The 16,611-nt window shown below is 33.2% G+C and overlaps 1 protein-coding gene across 1 annotated transcript; it reads right to left on the bottom strand.

Moving 5' to 3' along the window:
- Positions 1-9,068: 9,068 nt before the first annotated feature.
- LOC127698289 (uncharacterized) lies at positions 9,069-16,020 on the bottom strand. Its single transcript, XM_052201686.1, has 7 exons — positions 15,931-16,020; positions 15,267-15,429; positions 13,974-14,066; positions 12,748-12,786; positions 12,294-12,428; positions 11,070-11,204; positions 9,069-9,541 (listed from the first exon to the last, which is right to left on the bottom strand). The coding sequence occupies exons 1-7, from the start codon at positions 16,006-16,008 to the stop codon at positions 9,168-9,170; spliced, it is 1,017 nt and encodes a 338-aa protein (XP_052057646.1). The 5' UTR covers positions 16,009-16,020; the 3' UTR covers positions 9,069-9,167.
- Between the last annotated feature and the right edge of the window lie 591 nt (positions 16,021-16,611).

The raw sequence follows: 16,611 nt of genomic DNA, 5'->3' as shown, positions 1-16,611 counted from the left end.
AATTTGTTGTTCATGATAAAAGTTTTATAGAATTTAAGTCTCTTTATATAAAAACCGCTGAACCATGCCCACGATTTGTAAGCTTCAAAGTTTTAATATGACGGTTACACAATTAAAACTGTAATCCGTCTCTTTATCCCAGTTTAATTATGATCATGTTCTGCGTTTTTAACCTTTAGTTTCTTTCTAAAGTGTTTTAAGATTAAAAGAGGCATCTGAAGGTTTGGAACATCTCAATGAAAATAATGTACCTTAAGACAAATTTATTAAATCAACTGTCTCGATAAGTGAATACCATTTTTTTGAGTGAATGAAACTGCTGTCATGGAAATAACCCGTCATAATCATGTTTATCCTAGGATGAATTTATCAGTACGAGTATATTGATGTTATGAAAAGTTGCTGTCATTACACTGTGAATGTTTGCCAAAAAAAACCAACAACCAGTGCTAGCAGCAGATCCTTACAGATTTGGTGTTCCGTTATGTCTGCGCGATGCGCATGTCTTTAAAGCACTATAAAGGTTTCGTTGGATAAAGGTTGATGAAACCACAACCCAATAACAGGTTACACGTAATTGAAGTCAAGACAACGTACCCTTTCTGTTCCCTTTTATTACGTGATTTGAAGTTATTATATACAGTCAATAGCTATTAGCGATTTAATAAAAGCTATAAAAGGAATGAGCCTCCTCGTGGGTTTTTTGATTATGTGATTACTTGGCCGTTTTTATAGTGATTATTTGATTACCAGACCAAATATTTCACGATTATTTGATTATTTGATAATCTAAGACTGTATTTTTAGTTATTTGATTATCTTGTTTTAAAAAATAATTAAATGATTATGTGATTATATTGGCAAAAAAATTGAGATTATGTGATTACTTGGACACCCCCATAAGGGGCCTCAGGAATAAGAGGACTATTATGCATTTTAAAAATAACTTCTGCATCGTATTATAAAAATTCTCAAGAAAAGAATTCTTTCAATTGTGTATGACTTGACCAACAGCAATTTCAGTTGGGTAAGAAGATATTATTCTCTAAAAATAAGAAAAAGACCCGAGTACACTGAAGTTGATCATTAGTCCACAAGGGGTTGACCATACAATCATATAAATGAAAGGATCAAAAAGACAAACAACAAAACAGAAAATACTACAGAGAAAAACTAAATATCGAAAAAGATTCGAATAATTCAATTATGTTCTTATAGTATCATATTATAATACTTTTCATGAAATACGTTATGTTATAGATATTTCATATCTTTTGGATAGTTTTGTGGTGTTTCGTAAATTATACCATAGCTTTTTGTTGAAAGCCCCGGCCTTAACCTCACGAGACCGAAGGTCGAGTGAGGTTGCCGGGGGTTTCAACAAAAACTATGGTATAATTTACGAAACGCCACAAAACTATCCAAAAGATATGAAATATCTGTTTTAACCTATAGCATCTTTTCATGTTTAAAATTTTATACTTCATTTTTTTTGTATGTTTAATTTAAAAATAATTTTGATAAAAATCAGCTAAATAACCCTTTTCTGGCCTTACACACAAAGCTCCGCCTACTTTCTTAAATAAGCACGGGATTCTGAAACCGCGGGAATATCAGTTAGACCTGAATTTTCGACACCGAAGGATGCACAATTACATTGGTGGCGGATAACGTTACAGATCTAGACGAAAACATGGCGAAGGAATTAGATTTTCTGGATATGGACGCAAGATAAGTCACAGATTTTCTGATATTTGGAAGCTCTCTTGAATCCCAGATTTAGGGTTAGTTTTTATACGCCCGTCAAATTTTTGACGGGACGTATTATGTTATACAAATGTCCGGCGTCTGTCCGTCTGTCTGTCTGTCTGTCTGTCTGTCTGTCCGTCTGTCTGTCCGTCTGTCTGTCTGTCCGTCTGTCTGTCCGGCGTAAACATGTCGCACCGTAACTTGAGAATGACTTATCCAAATTTCATGAAACTTCAACATAGTTGTTTCTTATGATGGTCAAACGGTCTGTATACTTTTTGGTGAAAATAAGATTAAAACTTTTTTGAGTTGCGGGACTTAGTAACTAAAACAGGTGTGCTTTTTTTCACATGTCGCGCCGTATCTCAAAAACAATTTATGATTATTGCTTAAAACTTTACACACTTCTTAGTTATATTAACGTTAAGATCTGTATACTTTTTGGTGATGATTCAAAATTTTATTTTTGAGTTATTGAGTATTTTGTAAAAAAAGGGGAGGGGTTTTTCACATGTCGCGCCGTATCTCTAAAACGATTTATGATTATTGCTTAAAATTTTACACACTTCTTAGTTATATTAATCTAAAGATCTGTATACTTTTTGGTTTTGATTCAAAATTTTATTTTTGAGATATTGATTTTTTTTTTTTAAAAGGGGGGGTTTTCACATGTCGCGCCGTATCTCAAAAACGATTTATGATTATTGCTTAAAATTTTACACACTTCTTGGTTATATTAATCTAAAGATCTGTATACTTTTTGGTTTTGATTCAAAATTTTATTTTAGAGATATTGAGTTTTTTGTAAAAAAAAAGGGGGTTTTCGCATGTCACGCCGTATGTCAGAAACTATTTATGCTTATTGCATAAAAATTCACACACAAGACGACGGGCGTATCATGCGCTCATGGCGCAGCTGTTTATTATTTATTTCATCTCAACGTTCGAAATGTTAAATTGTTTTTATTATTAAGGATTATGTACCCTTGTGTTGATTCAATGCTAAACATATGGAAATGTTATAGAAAATCCAGTCTTTCCACTTGTACTCTCATATTTGGCAATTCGGTGCTTGATAGAAAGAGGATTATTGCATGGAGTGCTAGCAATGATTTCCTTAAAACAAGTTGATAAATTTAGATATTGGTTAAAACAAATATAAATATGGACCAATTCAAGTACACCTTCTAGGGTGCGCCCGACTTTATTGACTCTGCACGAGTTTTTTTTTAATTTAAAGATTGTTGAGGACTTTTTGTAAACAATTAACGCTAGAACATCATAGAAAAACAAGTGAGTAATCTATGTTTAAAATTTTATATCAAAAATCTCTGTATTAAAGTCTGTGGATTTTTTACAAAAATCTTGGTTTTATTTTCCACAAAATCCTCTTTTTCTATTAAATGCAATGAAACAATAAATAATAATGCTTTGCACGAAGTTACCCCTTAGTATATGTACAATATGACCCATCTCTATTATTCATTATCTTTGCTGTTTTGAGACTATTGCAGTTTGAAAATTTCGTAATTCACATGGCTACAGAAGGGGTTATAAACCTTAATTTTTAATAACGAGGAAATTAATTTCACCAGAGCTTTTAAAGTCATACATTAATTAAAAGGGATTTCAAAATTATCACGATTATAATCATGCACATGTTGATTATAGGTAATTCAGTGGCGAATCCAGAGGGGGGGTTGGAACCCCCCCCCCCCCCCCCCCCCCCCCCCCTTTTTTTTGGACGATCAATGCATTTGAATGGGGACATATAGTTGGAACCCCCCCTTTTATCCTCGGTTGGGGACCCCCTCCCCCCCCCCCTTTTTTTAAAAATGGCTGGATCCGCCCCTGTTATTTATACAAAAAGTTGAGCATTTTGAGTAACCAGTTGCTATCTAATTTTAACGGTCCAACATTATTGTTATAAAAAGTCTAATGTATTTATCATATATATGAAGCTGCTTAAAAGGGGCGTGCCATTTTTTCCATCCCTCTTAAAAAAAAAGCCTCGGCAAATTTAAATCTAGACACGTAGCTGTACAATGGAACCTATGATGATACAATCTAAGTGTATATTTCAATAACTGAAAATCAGCTGATATTTTCAAGTAATATAGATTATATATATTTTTTAAACTGTTCGTTTCGTTGTTTTGAGAGGGAATTTTTGTTTATTTTAAAATATAGGACAACGGAGTTGGTGTACGTGGGTTCGATTCCCACCCTAGGCATTCATTTAAATCGGCTGGTGCAAAGTGGGCAGTTTAGCTTAGTGGCCCCGCACTGACTCTGTTGTTCTTGTGTCAAAAAATTCAAGAGACCAACGCCAGGTCTCCCTACCTTTCTTTTTCTTTTCGAAGACCATATCCAACAAAACCATGGTATAATTGTGAAAATTATACCATAGATAGCTATGGTATAATTTTCAGTTATTGGGATTTATACTCTTGTTGCATTCCCATAGGTTGCATTGTACAGCTATAGGTTAAGGTATTATTTGTACCATACCACCATACAATTCCATACGCATGCACCACACCACCGTACCATACCCAATATTTGTATTCAGTCCGTACTAGTTGATGCTAGTATTAGATATATAATTTTAGAAAAGGGAAAGGATAAGTCTATTATAAACTCAGAGTATTGTCTGACAGGAAGTATCTGCCCAGCTTACACGGTACAACTCATCATGATATAATTAAAGACCAAATATTAAATTATTCCTTAATTAAGAACGAAACATTTCATGCTCTGTTGGTATCATGAAATTTTTTTTTCTCAAACAAGGTGTTACTGTACGACAGATCTAAAAATCGCTTACACGGAACAATTCATCAAATAAAGTTTCACATAAAATACCAAACCATTCCTGAATTCAGAAGTTTTAATGATAATTTGAAGTATCTTCAAAAAGAAAGTGATTATCAAGTTGAACTGAAAATAGTTAAGACGATACAACTCATCATGATAAAGTTCTAGACCAAATATCAACTTATTCCATACTATAGTGGTGGAATAATAGCAGCAAATTATTGTTGAAGGCCGTATGGTTGCCTATAATTACTTACATCCACTTCATTTGAACTCTAGTGGATAGTTGTCTCATTGGCAATCATACACATCTCCTTATTTTTATATAGGGAAAGTATTGGACAGACGAACGGATTGTCAGGGCGAGTGCAGTATACCACCCACTCTCAGAGTGGTGGTAATTATAATTAACCTATAGCTGTACAATGCAACCTATGGGAATGCAACAAGAGTATAAATCCCAATAACTGAAAATTATACCATAGCTATCTATGGTATAATTTTCACAATTATACCATGGTTTTGTTGGATATGGTCTTCGAAAAGAAAAAGAAAGGTAGGGAGACCTGGCGTTGGTCTCTTGAATTTTTTGACACAAGAACAACAGAGTCAGTGCGGGGCCACTAAGCTAAACTGCCCACTTTGCACCAGCCGATTTAAATGAATGCCTAGGGTGGGAATCGAACCCACGTACACCAACTCCGTTGTCCTATATTTTAAAATAAACAAAAATTCCCTCTCAAAACAACGAAACGAACAGTTTAAAAAATATATATAATCTATATTACTTGAAAATATCAGCTGATTTTCAGTTATTGAAATATACACTTAGATTGTATCATCATAGGTTCCATTGTACAGCTACGTGTCTAGATTTGAATTTGCCGAGGCTTTTTTTTTAAGAGGGATGGAAAAAATGGCACGCCCCTTTTAAGCAGCTTCATATATATGATAAATACATTAGACTTTTTATAACAATAATGTTGGACCGTTAAAATTAGATAGCAACTGGTTACTCAAAATGCTCAACTTTTTGTATAAATAACAGGGGCGGATCCAGCCATTTTTAAAAAAAGGGGGGGGGGGGGGTCCCAACCGAGGATAAAAGGGGGGGTTCCAACTATATGTCCCCATTCAAATGCATTGATCGTCCAAAAAAAAGGGGGGGGGGGTTCCAACCCCCCCTCTGGATTCGCCACTGAATTACCTATAATCAACATGTGCATGATTATAATCGTGATAATTTTGAAATCCCTTTTAATTAATGTATGACTTTAAAAGCTCTGGTGAAATTAATTTCCTCGTTATTAAAAATTAAGGTTTATAACCCCTTCTGTAGCCATGTGAATTACGAAATTTTCAAACTGCAATAGTCTCAAAACAGCAAAGATAATGAATAATAGAGATGGGTCATATTGTACATATACTAAGGGGTAACTTCGTGCAAAGCATTATTATTTATTGTTTCATTGCATTTAATAGAAAAAGAGGATTTTGTGGAAAATAAAACCAAGATTTTTGTAAAAAATCCACAGACTTTAATACAGAGATTTTTGATATAAAATTTTAAACATAGATTACTCACTTGTTTTTCTATGATGTTCTAGCGTTAATTGTTTACAAAAAGTCCTCAACAATCTTTAAATTAAAAAAAAACTCGTGCAGAGTCAATAAAGTCGGGCGCACCCTAGAAGGTGTACTTGAATTGGTCCATATTTATATTTGTTTTAACCAATATCTAAATTTATCAACTTGTTTTAAGGAAATCATTGCTAGCACTCCATGCAATAATCCTCTTTCTATCAAGCACCGAATTGCCAAATATGAGAGTACAAGTGGAAAGACTGGATTTTCTATAACATTTCCATATGTTTAGCATTGAATCAACACAAGGGTACATAATCCTTAATAATAAAAACAATTTAACATTTCGAACGTTGAGATGAAATAAATAATAAACAGCTGCGCCATGAGCGCATGATACGCCCGTCGTCTTGTGTGTGAATTTTTATGCAATAAGCATAAATAGTTTCTGACATACGGCGTGACATGCGAAAACCCCCTTTTTTTTTACAAAAAACTCAATATCTCTAAAATAAAATTTTGAATCAAAACCAAAAAGTATACAGATCTTTAGATTAATATAACCAAGAAGTGTGTAAAATTTTAAGCAATAATCATAAATCGTTTTTGAGATACGGCGCGACATGTGAAAACCCCCCCTTTTAAAAAAAAAAAATCAATATCTCAAAAATAAAATTTTGAATCAAAACCAAAAAGTATACAGATCTTTAGATTAATATAACTAAGAAGTGTGTAAAATTTTAAGCAATAATCATAAATCGTTTTAGAGATACGGCGCGACATGTGAAAAACCCCTCCCCTTTTTTTACAAAATACTCAATAACTCAAAAATAAAATTTTGAATCATCACCAAAAAGTATACAGATCTTAACGTTAATATAACTAAGAAGTGTGTAAAGTTTTAAGCAATAATCATAAATTGTTTTTGAGATACGGCGCGACATGTGAAAAAAAGCACACCTGTTTTAGTTACTAAGTCCCGCAACTCAAAAAAGTTTTAATCTTATTTTCACCAAAAAGTATACAGACCGTTTGACCATCATAAGAAACAACTATGTTGAAGTTTCATGAAATTTGGATAAGTCATTCTCAAGTTACGGTGCGACATGTTTACGCCGGACAGACAGACGGACAGACAGACAGACGGACAGACAGACGGACAGACAGACAGACAGACGGACAGACGCCGGACATTTGTATAACATAATACGTCCCGTCAAAAATTTGACGGGCGTATAAAAACTAACCCTAAATCTGGGATTCAAGAGAGCTTCCAAATATCAGAAAATCTGTGACTTATCTTGCGTCCATATCCAGAAAATCTAATTCCTTCGCCATGTTTTCGTCTAGATCTGTAACGTTATCCGCCACCAATGTAATTGTGCATCCTTCGGTGTCGAAAATTCAGGTCTAACTGATATTCCCGCGGTTTCAGAATCCCGTGCTTATTTAAGAAAGTAGGCGGAGCTTTGTGTGTAAGGCCAGAAAAGGGTTATTTAGCTGATTTTTATCAAAATTATTTTTAAATTAAACATACAAAAAAAATGAAGTATAAAATTTTAAACATGAAAAGATGCTATAGGTTAAAACAGATATTTCATATCTTTTGGATAGTTTTGTGGCGTTTCGTAAATTATACCATAGTTTTTGTTGAAACCCCCGGCAACCTCACTCGACCTTCGGTCTCGTGAGGTTAAGGCCGGGGCTTTCAACAAAAAGCTATGGTATAATTTACGAAACACCACAAAACTATCCAAAAGATATGAAATATCTATAACTAAGCAGTGATAGTTATCAATTCGAAGACGGAAAATGTTAACAAGTTTAAAAGATTTGATTTCCTTCAACATAAAAATCCTGAGAAAGTGTAACTGCCTCTGGAAAAGTTCTATTTTTTTACACCTGACATGACTTCTCAATTGTTTACAAACTTTTCTTGCTCTTTAATCAGTTGAATGTGAATTGGTTGTATTTCCATGATGATCAAGATAACAAAAAGCACTTAAACACCACAAAATGCTAAGAACAATACAAAATGGTCTGATCAAACTACGGAAGCCTGGGAAGAAGCAGGAAACAAATCCCAATTTCCTTAAAATTCCCAAATATTGGTGGAATGCTTGATTTTTATATATCGACTTATTGAGTTATTGCCAACACTATAGAAGAACTAAAATCACGCGTTGAAAATAATTAAAATAGAAGTCAACAAAACAGTCTCTGGTATTCTTTACACACGTTTCAATAGGTGTACTTAAACAATGACACTATTCATGTCTGATCAAAACAAATTGCTTTTAATCTGCTTGAATTATTCTTTTACCAGAGAAAATATAAGATAATTATTCATTGATTCAATATAAAGAAATTAAAGTTCATCCTGTGTATATTAGATCGGTCACTGACGTGACTTCGAACATAGATTTTTTTTTAATGTAATCAATATAACAACAACTTGTGAATTTGAATAGACAAACATTTGTTGCTGTATATCATATTTAGTTTTCGTTTATTGTTTTGCACTTAAATCAGACCGTTAATTTTTTCCTCGTTTTAATTGTTTTACATTTGTCTTTTAATTATAAGTTAAGTAGCTTACTATGGGTTATGGGTTTTGCTCATTGTTGAAGGCCGTACGTTGACCTATAGTTGTTATATTCTACGTCATTTGGTCTTTGGTGGAGAGTTGCCTCATTGGTAATTATACCACATCTTCTTATTTCTATATTGACATATTTCTTTAAGTTAAATACGATAAGAGTTGTCTAAAAGTGTCATAAATGGGTGCTTCCTAAGCCAGATAGACTTTTATTGAAATCAGTCAGTTATTGTTTTTTCTAACCTTAAGAAAAATTATGTACTACTGCTAATTAAATTTAGATTAAACATGGCGTAATAAATAAAAATCAACGAACACGTTACTAGATTCATTTTTATTATTGAATACATTTTCTACATTAGATAGATTTTTTTTTTCAATTTTACAGCCAGTTGCATATTTTTTCTTCATTAACCAGTCAATACATTTTTAACCAGGTTCTTAATCTTGACGATCTGAAATCCTTCATAGTATCAGCCAACTTTCTTGCCTTAATGCTGCTGATTCTATGAAGTCGGGATGCTATATCACTATTGTTAACACCAAAGGATTTTTTATCTGATGATCGTTGTCTCGTGTCGTCATCATTTGGACCAGGTGGTGGTTTCATGCCATTGCCATTTGGACCAGGTCTTGGTTGTTTCGTGTCATCACCATTTGGACCAGGTTTTGGTGGTCTCATGTCATTGTCATTTAGACCTGGTCTTGGTGGTCTCATGTTATTACCATTAGGACCTTGTTCACGGTTCATTTTGGATAAAGCCTTGCCTTTCAGAGCTTTGTTGAAAGATTCTAAATAAAAATTGGTATATGTTAATTTCAAGATCAATTATTGTTGTAAGATTTTTATGTATAAGGTATTTAAATATGTTCATGTTGCCGAAATTTCCATCATTGATCATTTTTCGTTTGATAATTATAATCTTTATATTCATTAAGTGAAGCTAAAATTACATTTCCCCAGTTCTGTCTAATGAAAATTATAAAACTATTTCATTGTTGCAATGTTTCAGAAAATTGAAACCAGAATATTAGATACCACTTTATCGTGGCACTAGTTCAGACAATTGATTGATTGATTGATTGATTATCTTGGTGTTGTTTGGTTTTCATTGTGACGTTGCTGTGAATTTAAACATCCCACACAGCCCATTTTGCAAGGGTTTTACTGGCAGTTGGAAGAAAACTAAGGGGATCATATTTCTATACATCAGTCACCCTTGGGGTATTCAGATATTTGAAACCAGAATATGGGTTACTTCTTGACTGTAGTAGTGTCTCAGACAATTCAGACCAAGCAAGGGTTACTTCTTGACTGTTGTAATGTTTCGGATTCTTAAAACCAGAATACGAGTGATTACTTCAATGTTATAACGTTTCAGATAACTGAAACAAGAAATCGGAGTGGCTTCTTTAATGTGGTAATGTTTAAGACAACTGAAACCAGAGTTGGAGTTACTTCTTGACTATTGTAATGTTTCAGACAATTGAGACCAAACAAGGATTACTTCTTGACTGTTGTAATGTTTCGGACTCTTAAAACCAGAATACGAGTGATTGCTTTAATGTTAAAACGTAATGTTATAACGTTTCAGATAACTGAAACAAAATATCGGAGTGGCTTCTTTAAGTGGTAATGTTTAAGACAACTGAAACCCGAATAAGAGTTACTTCTTGACTGTTTCAGACATAAATCCAGTATAAGTGACTACTTAAATAGGATAATATTTCGGACAACTAATAAATAAATAAATAAGCTTTATTTAGAGTCGGCAAGGTATACAAATAGAGACAACATAAGCTCAAATGAGCTTTTAACCGACATATCAGTATCGGAGTTACTTCTTAACTGTTGTAATGTCTTAGAAAATTGACACCAAAATAGGAGATACTTCTCGACTGTGGTAATGTCTCAGACAATTAAAACCAGATAAGAAGAACTACGTCTTGACTGTGGAAAAAGTTCAGACAATTGAAACAAGAATATATATTTACGCATTACTACGACGAACTATCAAGCTATCATGCGAAGTGCATGAAATTTCCGTTTTTGTCTTACATTTTAAGGATAAGAGTAATCTGTGTTCGGCATGTCTCTCGAAGTTTCTGTTCGCTTCTTTCATACCTTTTAATGTTTATCAGTTGTGGCAATGAGGGTCGAACAGTCCGGACAGTTGTTCTTATATATTACCGCAGCAGTCGTCTCATTCAATTTAAAAAAAAATCGAAATACACAATATTAAGAGTTTGTAAATGCAGTTTCGAAAAGGTGTAATATTAAACATTTAATTAGTTTATGTATTATATAGTTCCTCCTTACCTGGGTCGTTGTATTGACCACCGTCAATTGTCATAATTACTTCGAAGAATCGGCCAACAGTGAACATTTCTGCCACTCCCCTCGAAAGTTTTTCCAATATGGCTGCCAAGGTGTCCAAACATTCAAAATCACTATCTGTGAAAAGATATTATATGTTTATTTATGCAGGAAAAAATCTATTAAGGAGTACCATAAATACCTTCGCCATTTGTGAAAATAATGAAACTTCAATAACGATACATAAAATCTGATAGATATATAAAAAAAAGTTGTTCAACGACGCTAGTCATTTGAATTTCTTTACAATAAAACAATTCCCCTTTCAGGACAATCTTGTATATCTAGATCTCAAACTCAAGTAAAAGATGATAGTTATAAGAATGATTTATATTTCTGATTCTACGATACACATAACTGTGTTTCATTGTGCACAAGCTTTCCCCTGAAACATAATGGTTATCTAACGAGAATGGAAGGTGCTATTCAGGCGGCATGAATTATCATTTCAAAATTTCATTAGTACTATCTATCCCCATCCGGTAAAAACAAATTGTGTCTCATTTCGATATATTTTTTTTTGGTTTCCTGTTTACAACTGAACACCCATAATAGTTTGAGATGAAAAAAAACCTTCATTTGAATTTGAAGTAAATTACGAAAATAAAGGTAAAACGATGAAGAAATTCAGAGTAGACGGACCTAATGGTCAAAAATAAAGAGTATTCAACGGATCAGCAACTCTTTTGTATGGGTATAGAAAACTTGATATCTTATTATGCGACAACCGTTTGACTTTCAGTAAGGGACTGGTTACATTTATCAATTTCTGACTCTCAGTAAAGGACTGACAACATTTATCAATTTCTGACAATTTTTTTGGATGTTTTAATATGTTTAGAGTTACCTATATTTCATCATAGAACTTCTTTGGGGTCAAACTGAATAAAGCTGAAAACGACATTCTAAAACTGGTAGTAAGTGTGAGTGACTCCTCTATGTATTACAAAAAGGACGAAAAGACAGTATTAGATTTGTGCAAGGCAAACATTGATTTACCTAGCCTCATATTTCAAAGCTTTAAGTTGTTCTACAATAAACTCTCTATATGTGTCGTAAGAAAAAAAAATTTACTGTATTTATTTAGCTAAACATTAAAATTCAGTGATTAACTTTTTTTAACCAATCAATAGGTTCGATGGGTTTAATTAGTACATGTATACTAACCAGTAAGGTCACTTATATCTAATACGTTCTCTAATGTTCTTAAGCCAACCATTCCACACGTTATAATTTGTATCAATGCTCCAATCCTTGCCTCTTCGAATGTGTCGAAGCTACTGTAATTTGTTTCCATATACGCTGTAAAACAGAAAATAAAGAAATGATACCAATGTATTATGTGTTAGTTGCACAACAAGGCCATTTAAGCTTGAATCTTTCACAAAATTCGCATAATCACCTTTTCATGTCTGTACACTTTATAAATATTATAGATGACTCAAAGCCGACCTTTTGATTAATTTTTACAAATACTGTGTTTTTATCTTAAATCAAATACGAAACATATTTAAAATCCAAATACTTTCATGCTGTAATTTAATAAAAGTTATAAAGCATTTGTGATCACCTTATGCACAAGAATTAGTCACTTTTTACAGTTGTAAGTTTATATACTTACCTTCAATACAATCACCCAAGAAAAGACTTCTGGGGCCACCTGTAAGAAATCAAAAAGATTCTGATATTTTTTGTTAGATTGCATTCATTATGACAGCTATTCTTAAAGACACAGGTATCTAAAACAAAATACAAGTATTTCCCCAAAAGATATCTGTCTATTGAAAAGGGTCTGCTATGTTTTCAAAGATTGAAAACTTCCCTGTCATGTGTTAAAGCACTAACTCGACCTGATGTCAGACTAGTTGTGAACAGTGAAAACACCATGAATTATACTTTATTATTTAAAAATGACAAAACCATTAAGATATCAATGACCGTGTTCCTCATTTACACAAGCACATACAAATAAGGTTGGAGAACGTTTTTCTTACACAATCGTTAACAGATTTCAAAATCTGTAATAAAGTGGCAACATTTCAAATACATATTCAAGTCAAATTTTAGCAATAATTCATTGCAACATAACTTAGAATGTGACCTAGCGAATTAGACTTATTACTGGGTTTGTACTAACATGAGCAACACGACGGATGCCACATGTGGAGCAGGATCTGCTTATCCTTCCGGAACACCTGAGATAACCCCCAGTTTTTGGCGGGGTTCGTGTTGCTCAGTCTTTAGCTTTCTATGTTGTGTTTTGTGTACTATTGTTTGTCTGTTGGTCTTTTTCTTTTTTAGCCATGACGTTGTCAGTTTATTTTTCGACTTATGAGTTTGAATGTCCCTCTGTTATATTTCGCCTCTCTTTTAGACTGAAATTAAACATGTTTCTCCTTCAGTGAATGTTAAGGCGATTTTGGTGGTTGGTGAGATTGTTATGCTCTAAAGTTTCATCTCTCCGTTTTAGTTGTGTTGAGCTTTAGAAACACGTGTCAAAGTTACGTGTGTTTACGACAAGTTGTCGGTACAGCTACTGGTAGATATCTGAATGATATTAATGTATGACACTGGGTTTATAACTATAGTGCATTGTGGGGGGAATTGACGAGTACTCCAAGCTATATATTAAGAACTGACTTGTCACATGTGATCGGCGCTTGTCCTCGCCAAAGTTCAAATGTATCTTGATAAAATTAATTGAGCTATAAGTGCTTAAAAGCTTGTTTTCGTTATTTTTAAATAAACAACTGTAAGATTGTCTCATACTACATATACATCTATTCCCTTTCTTTGAAATTAAGCATTAAAACAATTTGTCATTTGTCGAAATAAACTTCTACTGACCTCCAACATTTGGCAGATAGGACTCCATAATCCGAAGGTGGTAGAGGATCATAATTTCCTCTTCAGTCAGATCTAGTTCTGTTGTCCAGTCATCTAATTTAAAAGATAACAAGTAACACTAGTATAAAAGGACATCATTTAAGTCTTAACTAAATGTTTGAGTCTTTAAACAGTGTTTTACACACAACAAAATACATAAAAAAACATTAACAAAAATTGTTTTCGAATAGGAAAGAATTATTTAATTTTAGTTAACGTGACAATGATTTCCAGAAAAAAGTTCTGTTTACAGATTAACTGATTAATTGATTGACTGATTGATTGATTGATTGATACATTGATTGGTGATTAACGCCACTTTCAGTACTATTTGATATTTCTTGGAGGTCAGTTTTTATTGGTCTTGGTGGAGGAAGCCGGAGTGCCCGAAGAGAACTATACAAATAATTAAAGTTTAGAGTCGGACGCACCTGCCATATGCGAGATTCAAACTCACAACCTCAAAGTTGATAAGCGAAAAGTAATATAACAAAAAAACCGAACTCCGAGGAAAATTCTAAACGGAAAGTCCCTAAGCAAATGGCAAAATCAAAAGCTCAAACACATCAAACGAATGGATTACAACTGTCATATCCCTGACTTTGTACAGGCATTTTCTTATGTAGAAAATGGTGGATTAAACCTGGTTTAATAGCTATCTAAACCTCTTACTTGTATGACAGTCGAGTGATACAGTAGTTGGTCTATTTAGACAAATTTACCACCGAGGGCCCGTTTACAGATTAATGAAAACTGACTATAACGCGACCGGACAATACTTTAACTGGCCATGGGTTTAGAATGGATATACAAGAGCAAACATCACTGGAAATACTCGGAAATAACCAATTTACGTAATGGACAGTGCCATTGTTTCCGTATTTCTTGAAAGTCTTCACTTAGTATGACTAACCTTACCGCAAATTAAGTCTTCAATATCTATCTCGAATATTAAAAAAAAATTGTCTGTATCATAATTTTTGAATATTTTGATCTTTCCTTGTAACTTAATCACTTCTCTATTGTTTTAGTCTCTGTGTGCAGCTTAAATCATCGGTATTTACTCATTACAGTCCATGATTCTTGTGACATTATGATTTAGAGTGAAAGAAAGACTATAAAACATTACAAAACGCCAAATAATATGATTATCAGCTTTTTTTAAGATAACACATGAACAATAAAAGTTTCAAGTGAATAAAAACGTAGTAAATGAAAATAAAAAACAAAAACAAAAAACCCAACACTACTTACGTCCAAGTACTTTTGTTGTTAAAGCGTCGATGTCGTTCAAGTCGTTCTGGATTGACTGAATAAATTCTTTTCTTTCCTCCACGGTTGCATTCCCTAACTCTTCCCTCAAACTTTGTCGATCATAAGCATAGTGCATGGCATTATGCAAATCAAACTCGCGATTCTATAAAAGAGAAGGTAGTAAATAATACATTGCATATGTTTATATGAGACATGGGATATATCTTATCCTTTTTAATAGAATATACTAGTAGTTTAAAATATATTATTGTTTGTATGTAAGAGTATATTTTGAATTTTCCAGATTTATTTTTTGTCAAAACGAGGTCATAGATGCTAATCTTTTAATATTTACTTACATTTCATCACAACAATTTGATAGCACATCAATTAGTTTTAAGTGTTTTAAACAGAAGGAGTAGATGACAAGGAGCCACTCGTAAGCCGTAAGTCGAATAGAAACAGACAAGTACAGGAAACATACAAAAAAACGACGAAAAGGCGAACATAACACAACTTTTAAAAAAAATGTAGTTTTCCATATGACCGTATTTGTGAGCAAATCACCACACAAATATTTGTTGTTAACCAAAAGAAAACATAAATATATCAAGTGATTTCTGTATTCGATTAGTATGTAATATGTACAAGATGTTATGCTTACCTGCATATTTCTTACTGGAGATGAATCAGACAGAAACACAAGCACTGAAAAAAGACCCACGAAATATAACTTTTTCATATTTAAAGAAGAAAAAATCTTTTCAGCACAACAAACTTAAAGTTTTCTTACTGAAGCTTTGCTATTTATACCATAGACGGCTAATAATCTAAGATGGCCATTAAAAATGTAGGCGTGTCTGAATAAAAAGTTTCCAATTTTCCTTTTCATCGCTCCCGGACATCGTGGGAACCGAATCATTAACACCTTGGGCCATTTCATAACTTTGTAATTCAAGTCAAATGGTAGTTTAGTTTTTTAAGTCCATTTACTAATGATTTGTTCGTAGATTTCTGATAGATACATCTGATTTACATGTAGCAACCTCAAAACTATAATTATAAAGTGCGACGCTTTTTCAAGCATGTTAAATTGAAGCTAATCATATTCGAAACGCTGTGTTAACTAAACCTTCATAACACACCGATTTTTTACTTTTATCTCTCAAAATGCAATGCTCTGTTTCTTTGACCGGGGTTTGTTATACCTTTTGTTGTTTTTCGTTATATTAGGAATTCAACGTTGAAGTTGGGTTTCTGATTTCCTGTGACGTCGAACATCACTGAAAAGACATTATTTGTCGAAAAGCGCATCTGATGAATTAATATTGGCACCGTTTGATGT

This window comes from Mytilus californianus, unplaced genomic scaffold, assembly GCF_021869535.1.
Source record: "Mytilus californianus isolate M0D057914Y unplaced genomic scaffold, xbMytCali1.0.p SCAF_1, whole genome shotgun sequence".
NCBI classification, from domain to species: domain Eukaryota; kingdom Metazoa; phylum Mollusca; class Bivalvia; order Mytilida; family Mytilidae; genus Mytilus; species Mytilus californianus.
Note: the sequence above shows the minus strand (reverse complement) of the source record. Positions and strands in the feature narration are given on the sequence as shown.